This window comes from Misgurnus anguillicaudatus, chromosome 8, assembly GCF_027580225.2.
Source record: "Misgurnus anguillicaudatus chromosome 8, ASM2758022v2, whole genome shotgun sequence".
Lineage (NCBI taxonomy): Eukaryota > Metazoa > Chordata > Actinopteri > Cypriniformes > Cobitidae > Misgurnus > Misgurnus anguillicaudatus.
Genome location: NC_073344.2, coordinates 22589604 through 22606052, shown reverse-complemented (window position 1 = coordinate 22606052; position 16449 = coordinate 22589604). Strand labels below are relative to the sequence as shown.

The 16449-nt window shown below is 37.0% G+C and overlaps 1 protein-coding gene across 1 annotated transcript; it reads right to left on the bottom strand.

The window, feature by feature from the left end:
* Positions 1-4798: 4798 nt before the first annotated feature.
* LOC141365963 (odorant receptor 131-2-like) lies at positions 4799-6746 on the bottom strand. The gene is made up of 2 exons (XM_073870970.1): positions 5864-6746; positions 4799-5107 (listed from the first exon to the last, which is right to left on the bottom strand). Exons 1-2 carry the CDS (start codon positions 6744-6746, stop codon positions 5001-5003), a joined length of 990 nt encoding a protein of 329 aa, XP_073727071.1. The 3' UTR covers positions 4799-5000.
* Positions 6747-16449: the final 9703 nt, after the last annotated feature.

Sequence of the window (16449 nt, the reverse complement as noted above, 5' to 3'; positions counted from 1 at the left end):
CGTTACGATCCGGTAACCTGCAAGAATACTAAATATAGTTAAATACACATATGCATTAATAAAAGTACAGTAACACTTTACAGATAAATGCATAAGCTTTACGAACTGTGATCGATATAGTTTTACAGCATTTATTAATCATTGTTAATGTTATTGTCAATACAGCTGTTTATTACAAATGCTCATTAACAAACTGAAATTTAATTAGGATATTGTGTATTTATACATTTTGTACATATATAATAAACTTTACAATAAGGTTGTATTTGTTATGCATTTGTCGACATGAACTATCAATGAACAATATTTCTACAGCAATTATTAATCTTAGTTCGCACTATAAAAACATGCAATCAATTTAACCTACTATTTTAAGTTTTGATCTGTGATAAGTTGAAAAAACTTATTTTTTAGTTTAATTTGTTAAGTTAAAGTAACATAAAAATGGTCGTAACTGGTAAAATTAGGTAATGAACTAACACGAATAACTGAATTGACATTAACAACAAACATTAACAAGAATTAATACATGTACAGCATTTTTGTGAAATCAACATACATTTTTATGTTACTTTTACTTAAAAATTAAGTTAAACAGTTACAACAATTTTATAAGTTAACTTATCACAAGCCAAATTTTTAAATAGTTGAATTGCCTATTATTTATTGTTTGTTCGTGTTAGTTAATCCATTTACTAATGTACCTTTTCCGGTAAAGTGTTACAAAAAGTCGTTAAGCGGACATACTTGCCTGCTGTTTACTTTTGCCACTTACCTGAATGAAGGCAACGGCAGCTTTTATAGATGAGGAAATGTTTTTTTCCTTTGTTATGACAGTGTGAAATGCTCTCTAAGGGCCATAATGAACAACAGAAAATGTTTATTGAACAAATAAGCTTGTGTACAGCAAGTCAACTTATTTAACCACAGATCAAATATGGCTTATTTGTTGTTGTTTGTTTTTGCTTCCAGTTATTGTTTTTGGAAGGAAGAACTGAAAGATTCAGATGGGTATACACAAAATTAGTTTTTATGCTGTTCGCTTTATTTACACAGTTAATTTTAATTTAACGCTATTGTGGCGGTTTTTCATTTAAACATGACTGCATCTTGAAACGTTAACTCTTTGGCTTAACACAGAGGTTTTTATTTATTTTGAAAGAACATGATTCAGTCAAGTAGCTCATATGAGGTACACACTGTCAGAAACAAAGTACAAAACTGTTTGTTTTGTAATTTCAATTCAACTGTATTTCAATTATACAGTCCACAACGACAGGAAAACAGGTCAAAGATCCGGTAATCACACGGGGCGTGGCTGAATCCTGAGAGCAAAACCAAACGTTAAGAAAACAAAACTAAATAAGTCAAGAAAACAACACCAAATGGAGCCAGCAAGACGTGGCAGTGGTAGCCCAGAAGTAACAAAAGGAACGCGCGCTGAAGAATGACACACAAGATCCTTAAATAGAATAGAGAAAATAAGACAGCGGAGGAAAACAATTAAGGATAATGAGAAGGGAAGAGACGGGGAAGGGTGTACGAGAGGGAAGACAATGAAAGGTAAACAAACACACAGTGCAACCAATCATCCTGGGTTCGTGACATTACCCCCCCCCAGAACCAGCACCAGACAGACCCAAAGGAGGCTCATCTTGTTGCCGACGAAGATCCTCGATCAGATCAGGGTCCAGTATGTCCCGTGCTGAAACCCAACACCTTTCCTCCGGACTGTAGCCCTCCCAGTCCACTAAATACTGATAACTTCTGCCCTTGCAACAGACATCTAGTAATCTCCTGACCGAATAGGATCCATCCACTAGTTGCGGGGCGAAGGGCTTAGGGGCAAAATTGGGGGATTATTATGAGTAAAACTCACCAGTTTAAAACTGGATACATGAAAACCAGGGTGAACCCGACCAAGAGAAGGTGGTAACTTAATCTGGACTGACAACCTTAACAATACTGTATGGCTCAATGAATCATGGAGCCAGCTTACGAGATTACTCATGGAGGGACAGATCCTTAAAGGAAAGCCACACTTTCTGTCCACATACATAACGGGGAGATGGTTGTCGATGAAGGTCAGCCGCAGCCTTGGTTCGTTTGCCGTTCTGTAATAAAAGTGTTCTAGCTCTCCTCCAGGTGCGCACCTTCAGACAAAAGCCAGAGCAAATGGAACCGCTGCATCGGGTTCTTGTGATGGGAACAGGGGAGGTTAAAAACCAATAGACATATTGTTGAAGAAAACTGGAAGAGAGTTATGCGAATACTCGACCCAAGGAAGCTGATGGCACCAGGAATTCGGATAACGTGACAACAGACAGCGGAGAATACGACGAGATACAAATTTGTGAAACCCAGAAATCACTGTAACTCCTTACGAGTGTCGGGTACAGGCCACTCGGCGACCACCTTGACTTTAGCGAGATCGGAACGAATTCCCTCAGCTGTGATAACAAAACCCAGAAACGAAACCGACTCCTTGTGGAACTCGCACTTCTCTGCCTTAACGAATAACTGATTCTCCAAAAGCCGTTGTAAAACTAGGCGAACATGTTGGGTGTGTATCTGCTGGGAGGGGGAAAAGATGCATATATCATTGAGATACACAAAGGCAAATTGGTTAATCATGTCTCCCAACACTTCATTAACCATAGTCTGGAAGATGGCTGGTGCATTCGATAGGCCGAACGGTAAAACAGAATATTCATAGTGCCCCGAAAGAGTATTAAATGTTGTCTTCCACTCATCCACCAGCAAATTCCACAATGATACAGTCCACAGCGACTGGAAAACGGTTCACAGATCTTGTAATCACACGGGCGTGACTGAATCCTGAGAGCAAAATCAAACGTTAAGAAAACAAAACTAAACAAGATAAGAAACCAACACCAAACAGAGCCAGCAAGACATGGCAGTGGTAACCCGGAAGTAACAAAACAAACGTGCCATGAAGGACGAAACACAAGAGCCTTAAATAGAAGAGAGAAAATAAGACAGCGGGGGAAAACAATTAAGGATAATGAGAAGGGAGGAGACGGGGATGTTACATGACAGGGAAGACAATGAAAGGTAAACAAACGCACAGTGCAACCGATCATCCAGGGTTCGTGACACCCCCTCCAAGAAAGTTTAAAATGTCTCCTTATTGAAAACATCTGATTCAACTTATCAGCCTTCTTCCAAAATGGTAAACACATCTCCCTAACAAGCTGATGAGTTAAATCAGTTGTGTTAAATAAGGAGACATCTAAACAGTCTGAGAGGGGTTGCTTGAGGACCAGGATTGGGAAACACTGCCCTAATGTGTACCTTTAAGGGTCTACTGTGTACCATTAAATGTTAGGTGTAGAAAACATTTAATGGTGCCTTTAAATGTACAAAATGGGTCCTTAATTAAGGTACAGTATGTACCCAAAAAGGTACAACATTGTATTTTATGTAAAGGTACTAAACAGAACCTTAGGGTACCATCCAATTTTGTACTTTTTCGGACAGTGCATGAAATCCAGAAAAATTTGCAATAGATTAAATATATATGTATTTCATGTACATAAGCTCCTTTCAGAAATCCTGATCATCTATAAAATACATTCATGTCCTTATATTATACATTTCATACAGTAGAAATATCTAATAGTCATAGAAACAGAGACACCATCATTTGGGTTTAACTTTCTGCACATAAATTAAACCCGGAATAATCCTATAATCTTGAAATGATATAAAACATAAGAAAATGAATATAATGGATCTCCAGCTTGTACATCGTTAGTTGAGTCTGCATGCGTGACCTACACATACAATGTATGTGGGGTTTCAAAAATCCAGTGACGAAAAAATCAAATTTTGATGATGAAAATTGCGTAACACACACTGTGTACGGACCCGCGCGTATACACGTAAAATGTATACTATACTTCAACCTTTAGGATCTTTACCAGGCATATCAATAATGTATTTGTTGACTTAATTTCATGTTTGTGTGCATGCTTTGCTATCATATGGGGCAGATGTTGGCTGACCTTTCAATTGTATAAATATATAGCGTTTCTGCAATAGTACCTGCTGTCACAGGGTTGAGGCAAGGCAAGACAAGTTGAGCAGATCCAAATTATGTTTTGAGTATATTTAAAAATCCAAAAGTAATAAAACAAGTGCAGGAAACATGAAACACTGGCATAAAACAACAACTCACAAACAGGCAATGAACAGACAGGGAATTTAAACATGATGAAAACCAATGAAAGAGCAGAGACAATAAGTAACTATGACAACCCATAAGGAGGGAGTGGTGGATCAATGAGTGTTATTCAGTACATTACTGACATAGTCACGTGATTTTGGACGTGACTGCATAAACACAGCATACTATGGTGTAATTTGATTATAATTGTAATATTTCAATAAAAAACATTTTCAGTAGTAATATTTTGCATTAAATATAGGTACAATGTGGTTTTATTGCAGAAAATAAATTCACACTAAACAGAATTGCATTTAAATGGCATTGGAAATTAGATGGAAAATGATAATTGAATATATTATTCAAAGTGCCCATTTATTAGTGATTTTGTTTTCAATTAAATATTATAGTCTGTGCCATTTTATTTCATCCATTTTATTTATTCATACTTTTACCTAATAAATGCTCCTATTTTACCCAACAATTGGTTAAAAAACTGACCGGCATAGCTTAAATCAGTGGTTTTCAAACTTTTTCAGCGTGTGGCCCCCTTTGTGTACGGTGCATACCTTCGCGACCCCCCCCCCAAAGAAATTTTATGACAAAAAAACTGTTCTAAAACTTCACATTTTAATTAAACAAAACATTAAATCATACAAAGTAGTGCTGAATAATTTTTTTTTTTGGTTTAATTTCACAGAATTCATGATAAATTAATGTATTTTATAAAATGTCATAAAACTGGGGCCCCCCTGGCACCATCTCGCGGCCCCCCCTGGGGGCCCCGGACCCCAGTTTGAGAACCACTGGCTTAAATCACAGCCCAATGGGTAAGGTGCATTCCTTTTTTATCCAGTGCTGGGGCCAGCATTTTATAAAGTGCACTCTTAGAAAAAGGTACAAGAAGGTAGAATAGTTCTCAAAAGTAAATAATAATAAACACTTTTGTACCTAAAAGTTGCATATTAGGACCTCTTTAAAAGTTTCTGTTACTGGACAACTTTTGTACCTTTTTCTGAGAGTGTGTATGCCTTTATTAAACTGCATACTTTTCATTTTTGACTACATAAATATGTTTAAGCAAGCTAAGCAGCTGATGCCATTTATAAAAATAGCAATAAACAATACATGGTTAAGCCAATGTGAAATCCGTTAGCTGCTTTTGATAAATGCACTCAACAACACACAATAGAAAGGTTAAAATATCAACATCGTGTTTAGTGGTGTTAACAGGTTTGTGTTTCATATTGAATCAGCAGAGATAAACTGTGTACTTTATTTAACAGTATTTTTAAGAGGCTTATTCTATACAGATTGATTTGGTAGTCAGATTACTTTCAGATTTCATTTCTATTACTCAGCCTCATTTTTTATAGACTTCCAGAATAATTTTCTAAAAAAATATATTGGAGATAAAATATTTAAAAGTATGCAATTCTGCACATCATGACCATCTGACATGCAGAGGTAAAATATTTAATCCAATCAGACCAAATTTAACAAATCCGTGCAAAAGACATCAGATCTGTTGCGGATCCGGCCCAGAGTTGTCTGCTGTCTGGGCTTAGATAACCTACCTTTTTTTATATTTTTCCTTAAACAAGCTTATTGAATTTTAGGTAAAGCACAGATAAAAATACATGTTTGGTATTGTCTGTGCCCTGCCTCATTCACGACAAAAGTACAACCGAATGCGCTGAGCAAATTGTTTATCTCTCACCCCATAGATCAATGGACTAAGTAGCCTTGGCAGAACATTTGACAACAAAAACAGAATAAACAGAATAGTTGATTGACTCTGAGGATAAAGTTCCACAAGTTTTGAATTCAGTAGCGGTGTGATATACGATAGCATACAGAGCAGAAGTTGAATACCATGCAGCAGTATCGTGTTTCGGGACTTTTTTGCAGACGTCTGATCCGAGACTGCTGCGTTTGCAGCTAAAAGAACCTTGAGATAGGTGACAATCAGTGTAATCCATACAAATGATAAATACACAACATTCACCACTGTGTCTTTGACAATATGTTGCCAAGTGTTGTAAATATATAACATGTGACAAAAATGGGTGGTTGAGAAAAAGCTCACAGGTTGAACTGATGCCGTAATTAAAATATCACTAAAAGCCGGTGTTATCGACATAGTCCATATAAGACAGATTAGCATGTAGGTTCTGCGGACCGTACATATTTGCGAGTGATGCAGCGGCTTACATATGGCGATATAACGCTCGATGGCCATACAGGCCAGATTTAGAGGAGTGTTTTTGGTGACCATACTAGCAAAAAACAACACCACACAACAGACTGAGACATTGAAGAAACGCACAATATATGTGGCTACTTGTAAGCCCACAGAAATGGACAGCATGATCATGTCATTAATAACCAAATGGATGTATAAAATATATCTGGGGTCTCTATAGAAAATATCATTTTTTAAGAAAACAAGCACAAAAGTTCCATTTATATAGTTGATGATTAAACCCAGCGCTATACTGATGAAGTTCTTTATAAAGGCATCATTAAATTGATCCCTGGGAATGGTGCTGTTCATCGTTACCATCCGGTAACCTGCAAGAATACTAAATATAGTTAAATACACATCATATATGTAAAATATACACATCACATATGTACATATATACAATTAGTTAATGCATTAGTCGACATAAAGTAACAATGAGCATTATTTCTACAGCATTTATTACTCTTAGTTCACACTATAAAAACATGTAGCATGAAGTTAAAACAACTTGGTTTTGCAAGTCAATGTAACATACTGTTTTAACTGTTTTTACTTTTGATCTGTGATAAGTAAACATGTTATTAAAACAAGTTGAAATTGTTTAGCTTAATATGTTAGCATAAAGTAGCATTATATATATAACATAATAAATAACACATTTATAAAATCATGTGTTGTATCGGTTAAAATTATGTCATGAATTAACATGAATAACTGTATATATCCTGTAAAGTGTTACCAAAACTTTACACTTTAAAACGTCTGTCTTAGGTTTTAAGCGTCAAAATTAAGTTAAACAATTTCAACTTCATTTTATAAGTTATGTTAACTTATCACAAGCCAAATATTATAATAGCAGGTTGAATTGACTATTATTCATTGTTTGTTTATGTTAGTTAGTCCATTTACCTTATCCTGTAAAGTGTTACAAAAAGTCTTAGGATTGAAGTGTACATACCTGCCTGCTGTTTTCTTTGACCATTGAATGAAGTCAACAGCTGCTTTTATAGATGAGGAAACTGTTTTTTCCCCTTTGTTATGACAATGGGTAATGCTCTCTAAGGGCCAAAATGAACAAGGTAATAATATTTTAAGTTTGGGGTAATAAGGGGGTAAGAATTTGAAGAATTACTGTATAAATTATTTATACTCTAAGTATTTTATAAAAAAAGGGTACCTATTGTAATATTACGTGGTATGTATGACTTAGTCAAGTCTATGGGGAAATTATGTTTTTTTTTATTGATTTTATTGTGAATTTTTCATATTGACTACTGAATGTTGTATACAGTCGATGTCTACGAGCCTTTTATTTTAGTAGCCTATATTACTTGCTTTTAATAACAAAAGTCTAGCTGATTTAATGTGGTTATCTTTTTTTTAAGGTAAGTACAATTAAAATAAGAACTTATTACCTATTTACCAGGAAACTGCTATATTTGCGGACATATTTGAAAATGTGCTTTGCAATTTATTTACTTTTATTTCAAATGACACAATAATGACCACAAAGCAGCACGCTATTTGTTTATTTTTTAATAGGTGTTATCATTGGTAGAATAAAACTTTGCAACATCTGTAAACACAAGTATTTTAGCCAAATATAATTTATGCAATGGCAAACCAGAATGAAACAACAGAAGATATCAGCTCCCGCTAAAGCAAAAGACGACTACATGCGTAGGGTACTGCGCAGGTGTTGAACGCGCGGCCGTCTGAAGGAGGTTTGCTGGAACGCGATCCTGAGGTGAAATTTCTTTAAGAGGTACTCTACACTGTGGAGTACGGCTGCGAGTGATGTCAGCAGGATCCGCATGCTGGATAAGGTGACTGGTTTTGTTAATACATGACTCACGCATTTCAAACAATGTATTTTCAAGAAAGTTGCCAGCTAACCTTAGGTTAGCTAGCACATAAGTTAGCCTAAAGTTATTAACTGGCTCAGAAAACTCTGTTTCTGTCAAGGCACAGTGAAGAAACATTTACTGAAGGCTTTTATTTATGTTTTTTATATGTAATGCAGAACAGCATTTGTGAGACAACATCAACTCATCATCCGAGTGGACAAGAACACCAACAGAGGAAGCCAAGCCGCAAAAACAATGAAAAATTGTCATGACTTTTTATTTTAAATTAAAGTTATGTGATAATAAACATTAAGTGTTGGCTTAATTATAGTGTTTTAAAGATGTTTTGAAATAAGTTGTTTTAAAATAAAAATAACAATATTCTGTATGTTTATGGTATTTACCCTATAACATTTATAACAAGAGGTGAACAAAGCACCACTTTAATTTACAGCCCGCAAATATAAGAGTTACCTGGTAACTCATGTATACATACAGTATACAGATCAAAGAGGTACAAGTTGCTATTATTTTTATTGTGTGTTATATTTTATTTGCCGACGTGGCTTGTAGACATCAACTGTAGGCTATACAAAACACTTCATCAGGTAAGTAGCATATTACACATAGACCATATTACCCATAGACGTAAGTCATACATACCACGTAATATTACAATAGGTACCCTGTAGTTATGAAATACTTAGAGAATAATTTTCAATATATTCTTACCCCCTTATTACCCCAAACTTAAAATATTGTTCCCTTATAACTACAAGTACGTACTGTAGAGGTACTCTGTTGTTACAAATAGGTACGCTGTAAATTCGGTTTAATTACGCGGTACTTTGTAAAATAAAGTGTTACCCAAATGAGCTCATGTACAGTAAGTCAACTTATTCAACCACAGATCAAATATGGCTTATTTGTTGTTGTTTGTTTTTGCTTCCAGATATTGTTTCGGAAGGGAGAACTGATAAAGATTCAAATGGGTATACCATAGACTGTAAAAAATATGGACGTAGTGTCCATGACGTCACCCATTGGTTTCTGAAGATCGTTTTTGAAGCTTAAAGTAGGCGTTGCCTGCCGTCGCCATCTTGGCCATGCGTCACAGCGAATCACTCACGTAAACTGTAAATGGGTAAAGAGGCGGGGCATGGGTGAGGCTGAGGTGGCTGGTTGCTAAAACCACACCTGCCTTGCTCGAGTCTAGTGACAGCAGTTGCAGTTCACCCCTCACTCAAGCAGCCACGCCCTTAATTATGCAGACGTTTAAGGCTTAATATAATTTAAACGTATGAGTTACAGATGTAGATACAACACGGAACTTTAATAACAAAACAGGGTAAAAACAGGAGAACAAAACCTACGAGGGGGCAAAACAAGACAGGATATACATGGGGTTATAACTAAAGACAGGAATAAACACTAAATAAACACATGACTAGACTACACTTAACAGTTAAACAAATGACACTAAACTTGGCTAAATATACAAACATGACTAGTACTCACAGGTAACAGTACAAAACGAACCCTTACAAGACACCAAACACAAGGACTTTAAATAGGGAAAACTTAATGACACACACCTGAAAAGAATCACAAGTAAGGGATCGGGGAAAAAGTGACGAGACCCAGGAAATGCGTAGTCAGATTAAACCAATACTAAAACCATGCATCTCCCACATGAAACATTGTACTGTCAGAACTCTGCCATGCTGAACTAGATCTAAATACAACAAACAAGGATCTGGCAGGATCCTGACAGTACCCCCCCTTCAAGAACGGATACTAGACGTCTTCAGGGGGGACACTAAACACGAGGCAGGAGAGACTGACAAAAACACAACATCCAAGAAAACATAACTAATAACACCAAGGGCAAACAAGAAAGCATAACAAACGGTTGGGGTGGGATAACAAAAATAATAAACAGGGGAGGGGGGGTGGGGGAACAACAAAGTTCATGGGTGGTAGCTCAGACTGCTTGGGATTGGGTGGTATTGTAGTCCTTGATTTCTGAGTCCAAGTAGGTCTTGTGGTAGCCTTGTGAGAGGCTGGTCCAACAGGGGCAAACTGAGGAATGACTGAGGCTGGAGTACAAGGGGACACAAAAGGTGATGAGGCAGGATTAAATGGTTGAGGGGGAAAAGGATGTGACTGCGTCAGTTACGAAGGCTCTGGCTGCGTCGGTTGCGCAGGCTCTGGCTGCATCAGTTGCGTAGGTTCTGGCTGTGGCTGCTGCACAGGCTCTGGCTGCTGCACAGGCTCTGGCTGCTGCGCAGGCTCTGGCTGTGGCTGCTGCGCCATAGAAGAGGCACAGTGGCAGGCAAGACGGACTCAGATGAGGACCCCCCGGATGCCGACTCCCATGAAATCCTCCTCTCTCTCGCTTTCCCCGGAGAGAGACTGGTGGAGAGACACTCCTTAGGGAGGTTATGTCACGAGTCCTGTCTATGTCTGCACTGTCTTTAGTTTGCCTTGTTCCATCTTTTTCTTTTGTTGCTCTGCCCACTTGTTTGTTGCCATGAACACTCATTGATTCACCACTCCCTCATTGTTTGTTGTCATAGTTACTCATTGTCTCTGCACTGTCATCGGTTGTCATCATGTTTAAATTCCCTGTCTGTTTCATTGCCTGTTTGTGAGTCACAGATAGCACTTATTGGTAAATTACTGGTAATCTTACAATCTGTCTTACTGGTAAATTGGGAGTACTGATTTACCGGAAAGGTTCTGTTCAAACATGACCCATTAACTGCAATTTACCAGTAAATTACCAGTAAAGATTGTGGCTGAATCCGAAACTGCATACTCCCATACTATATAGTAGGCAAAAAGCAGTAGGCGAACGAATAGTATGTCCGAAACCTCAGTATACGTAAAAGGGTAGGCGAGAATTAGCGGGATTTTGGACTATTTCTCGCGAGATTCAGAGGCAAGTGTACTTAAGTATCATCCGAAACCATCTACTTACTGAAAATGTAGTAGTGGAAACAGCACGTGAACAGAGTAGTACGTCCGAATCCTCAGTATCCATAAAATCAGTAGGCGAGAAATCCCCGGATGCCATACTGAGTCCGCCCAGATCCTGAAGCGTGCATTGGATGGACACTTCTATCCCAGCTTTCCCATGATGCCACGGAAAAGCAAAGCAATCGACCGGAGACCAACCAATCGGGTGAATTCGATACGTTACACAGGACTGTTCCTCAGCACCCTGACTTCACGCACAGACCCAGGATATACCACAAAGTGCTCAGCTGATTCATGAAAATAAAGCTGTAGAATTATCACAGCTGTGTTGAGATGACAGTAAATATGTGATGGTTTGTTAGAAAAATACATTTGAATAAAGTTTTGTTTCATATGGTATTCACTTCTGATGGTTTTATTCGTTCATTTTTTATTAATGTTTCCTGTTGTTTTAAGTAAATACAAGAGATTGCTTGACTAAAATGTATATAATCACATTGCCTGCATTGTCTAGTTTGTATTCAAGCACAGCCGTCAACTGACAATAGACATTAAATTACAATCTGCTTGTTTTACTTATTTTTGTCCACTACAAAATTATGTAATAATATCTGTAACACTGACAGAGACCGTAGTAGAGTTGTCAAGTTACTGATGCAATCAGGTGTTAGTGCACCTGTCCCTCATACACACGCATCCGTTTTAATGTCTGTTATTAGGTTTGTTCGAGTTTATGCACCGCTGTAAGAACCAACAGGTGGATGAGATCAAAGTACCGTGAGAGCGATTCCAGAAATCATATGGAAAAGTCTGATTTCGAGTTGTTCTTGCGGTATTGTGATATCAATCTCCTGTCGATTCTTGTGGTTCCGCATGAACTCGAACAAGTCTACAACGTCATATGTCACATGATAACGTCAACATGGCGAATGCTGTCCATACTTAACGCGAACGTACGTACTGTCTTAGCGCACGTTAAGTAGGTACCCAGTGAAATTCACTACCTACACAGTAAGTATGCGATTTCGGATTCAGCCCGTTTGTGTGAAAGGGACTATTGACTGTTCCACACTAAACTTCTTTATTTTATCAGGTTACTTTAATATGTTTGTTACTTTATCAGGGTTTATTTGCAGTTGTACTCTGTTGTAATTTTGAAACACATCTAAGGACATTGTTACTTTTCCTGTTTGCACTATTTTTGCACCATGAGAGTATAAATAAATACAGAATCTGCACTCTAAAAAATGCTGGGTTGTTTTTAATCCAGGGCTGGGTCACTATTGGACAGAACACACTGCTGGGTTAAAATGACCCAACTGCTGGGTTATTTTAACCCAACTGCTGGCTTGTTTCAACATCGTTGATTGACAATAACCCAGAAATTGGGTTAAAACAACCCAGCAGTTGGGTCATTTTAATCCGGCAGTGTGTTCTGTCCAATAGTAACCCAGCCCTGGATTAAAAACAACCCAGCATTTTTTAGAGTGTGTGTTTACATTTTAAACTTGTAATTGATTTGAATTATTATTGTGTAATTGTTGTTGTGTGATGTTTTTCAGCACAGTCACTGGAAAACAACTTAAACATAACCTAATCTGATATTAAAAGTATTTATCCTTGACCTGTGATGTGACATGTAGACAAAACATTTTTTGTTTGGGTCTGTTATGCCTTAGAAGCTTCCTAAAAACCTCTCTCAGATAGCTATATTAGGGTGGGGGATTTTAAACAAGTGGTTTTGCACCTATTTGAGCTCCCCCTACTGGCTTAACTTGCAATCTCATTACTGATTGGCTGACTTTGCTGCCACTCAAAAAATGTAGCCAATTATTTTAAAGTGGAGGGGCAGTTAGATGCTTGTGATGTCATAAGCATCCGTTTTTTCAGATTGGGCTGTTTTCTGGCTGACATTTCTAAAAGAGGAATTTCTATGAGACTGAGATGTTTAGCATGTTTTGCACTTTTTGTATGTTTGTGAATGCGGGTAGACTACCATTATTCAACAAAGACAAGGTAAAAATGTTTTTTCATTCTCTGTCCCCTTTAAGAGAATAATTTATCGTCACCGAAACAAACAACTGAAATCACAGCGATACATTTTTTAGGCCATATCGCCCATCCCTAGTCAGGAAACCAGTCTGCTTATCTGTTCTTAAAGAGACAGGTAACCTCGATTAACTTACTTAAGTCTGTGTCATTAATGTTAATCAAACAACCCAATAATGCTCTAATAATAATAATAATAATATTTAATTCGTACAATAAAGACAGTATTATTATTTATTTAATTCGATTTCTGTTCCTAATGCTAATTTTAGACCTACTTAATGTGCATCTTTGTTCTTTTTTATAAATGTTTGTAATTTCTTTATTTGTTATTAGAGTTTTATTTGTTACAACGAGACTTGATACTTTACTTGGACTAGCTCAGACAACTTTTGTACCTTTTTTCTGAGTGTGTATGCCTTTATTTAACTGCATACTTTCATTTTTGACTACATTAATATGTTTAACCCCCAGGGGTCCAAAAACGCGGGGACGCGTTTTGACGTGTTTTCTCCTTATCATAGCAGAATCAACTTAAAATACTCCATCATTAATAATCAAACACTTACGTGTTTGACATCATTTGAAACTCTGAAGGGTCCTCTTTAATTAGTTCACATTAACAATAACAAGAGATCTTTGTGTTTTTGTCAAATAAAGAAAATAAACAGGGTGCGCATTCAGACATTTCTGTCTCCGCCAGCTGTCTCTTAAAACACGTTACAAAAATCAGTTGAAACTCCGCGAATACTCGTCAGACAAACATAATACACATATCCAAAGAAAGCCTGAAATGTCTACTTTTAAACAAGCTAAATATAATCAAAAACAAATATTTCCTGTTTATATAATCTGCATTGAAGTAAAGAGAGTACAGTTTTTCCTGGCTGAGCTCATTATCTCTAATGCGGCCACGCCCTCAGGCTGTTGACATGGTAATGAAGAGACAGCAGTTCCAACAATAATAAACAAAGCGTAAAGTTTTATCAGATTTAAAGACTTTACCGCATGTTTGGATTATAAACTTTATACACACACGTGAGGAATATCTTCATTTATGTCTGGACAGTGAGGAAGAGAAGCGTTTATCTTTAACGTTACCTAAGAAGAGGAACGATGGAAGATGCATTGGAGAAGGATATAACTTATTCCTGAAGAAACTGTAAGCCATTTGTCTTCATTTATATTTGTTATCATGTAATATGTTATGGCTTGTGCAGTTCAGCCTACATAAGCAACCTTAGCAGACTGCACGCTTCGGATTTAAAAACGTTCGCATTGTTTACAAACGAGGGCGCGTGATTTCACGTAATGGCGGATTTCATTGATACATGCTGTAAGTTACAGTGTTAGACAGAGTTATTCACTTTCGTATCCTTCATGGCAACTTTGAGTAATGCTGCACTGCTGTATCTTTTAAGTGTGTACTGTAATATGATTCCATGTTTACATGCTTATTTATAAACGAGTACGCGCGTGATCACGTAATGGCGGATTTCATTGTTACATGCTGTGTACAGTGTTAAGACACAGTTATTCACTTTCATATCCTTTATGGCAACTTTGAGTAATGCTGCACTGCTGTATCTTTTAAGTGTGTGCTGTAATATGATTCCATGTTTACATGCTTGTTTACAAACGAGTAAGTTACGCGCGTGAACACGTAATGGCGGATTTCATTGTTACATGCTGTGTACAGTGTTAGACGCAGTTATTCACTTTCGTATCCTTCATGGCAACTTTGAGTAATACTGCACTGGGGATCTGCTGTAATATGATATTGTTTACATGCAACGCATTCCATACATTGCGCTTTACACGCGACACCGTTTTATTATGAGCTCCGCGTTGTTTACACGGAGACGCGAGCTCGCGCACATCCATTTGCGATGTGTTTTTAAAGTTCATACTCGCTTACAGAAACGCGTTTAAAACAGAAGCTAGACGATAAGGGGATGGGCATCTGAAAACAGTCATCTGAAAACAGCTTTTTATATAACTAATCATTGCAGATGTTTATTTGAGATACTAATTTAGTTTATGATAGTTTATCTGAATGTAGTGCTATCATTTACCCATCAGTTATGTATGTAAGGGTATTTCTGTGGACAATTTGTGCTGACAGCTGTTCATAACTCTCTTACAGGTCTGCATCTCTCTCATCAGTACAAAACTATGAAGTGGTAAAACATATTCACACTCTTTGGACATAAAGTTATATGGTAACATGAGCCACATGAAGTTTACAGCTCTGTTGTTAATCAGTTTCTTATACAAGTTCAGTGTTTTAATAGGGTTTGTTTCCAAATAAATTGAAAATGTCCTACTGACCTTCATTTCTATTTTGATTATATTGTTAACTTCTTAATAAACCTCAAACAAACATGTCCATTTGTCCTCACATTCTTTACTGTAGTTCCCTCCTGCCTCATTATTATGCAGCTCATTATGCGAGCCTTTGTTTGCTAGCTGTCAATCAATCCTTCTCGCATACGGCCACTCTAAACAAAAAGTGTCTTACAATTTCTAAAATAATATATTGGTTTATGTGAATGAGTAGGCAGGATGATTTTCACATCATTTTAAAGAAAAAACTCTAGACTACTAGATTCTGTTTAGGAAAGTCTTGTTAAAACATGTTTAGTATGGGTTTTGTGAACTTATATCAGTGACTTAAAAATTTTGCTTTTTTAAAAACCATGCATAAACCTTTTTCTCTCAAAAATACAAACATGTACATACATATAGCTCATATAATACTGTAGCCCAGTTTGTGCTGAACACAGTGGTATGAGACACTTGCCATTATTATGTTTTAAAGCAACTGAAAAAAGACCAAATGTAAGAGCATGTCAGAACCTCTGACAGTGTCCCAAAATGGTTGGACCCCAGAGGGTTAAAGCAAGCTAAGCAGCTGATGCCATTTATAAAAATGCCAATAAACAATACAAGGTTAGGCCAATGTGAAATTCACTAGGACATGATTACAGAAATAGGATTCGCAATGGCTACTTTTGACAAAGGCACACAAAAACACACAATAGAATGGTTAAAATATCAACATTGTGTTTAGTGGTGTTAACAGGTTTGTGTTTCATATTGGATCAGCAGAGATAAACTGTACTTGTCCTGCC

What these genes read in the sequence shown, in the direction of transcription:
- LOC141365963 (XM_073870970.1), bottom strand. Translation starts at nt 6,746, where the DNA reads ATGAACAGCACCATTCCCAGGGATCAATTTAATGATGCCTTTATAAAG. An exon ending in CATTCGGTTGTACTTTTGTC is followed by an intron (nt 5,108 to 5,863) that starts GTGAATGAGGCA and finishes TTTACTTTTGAG; the next exon opens with AACTATTCTACCTTCTTGTA.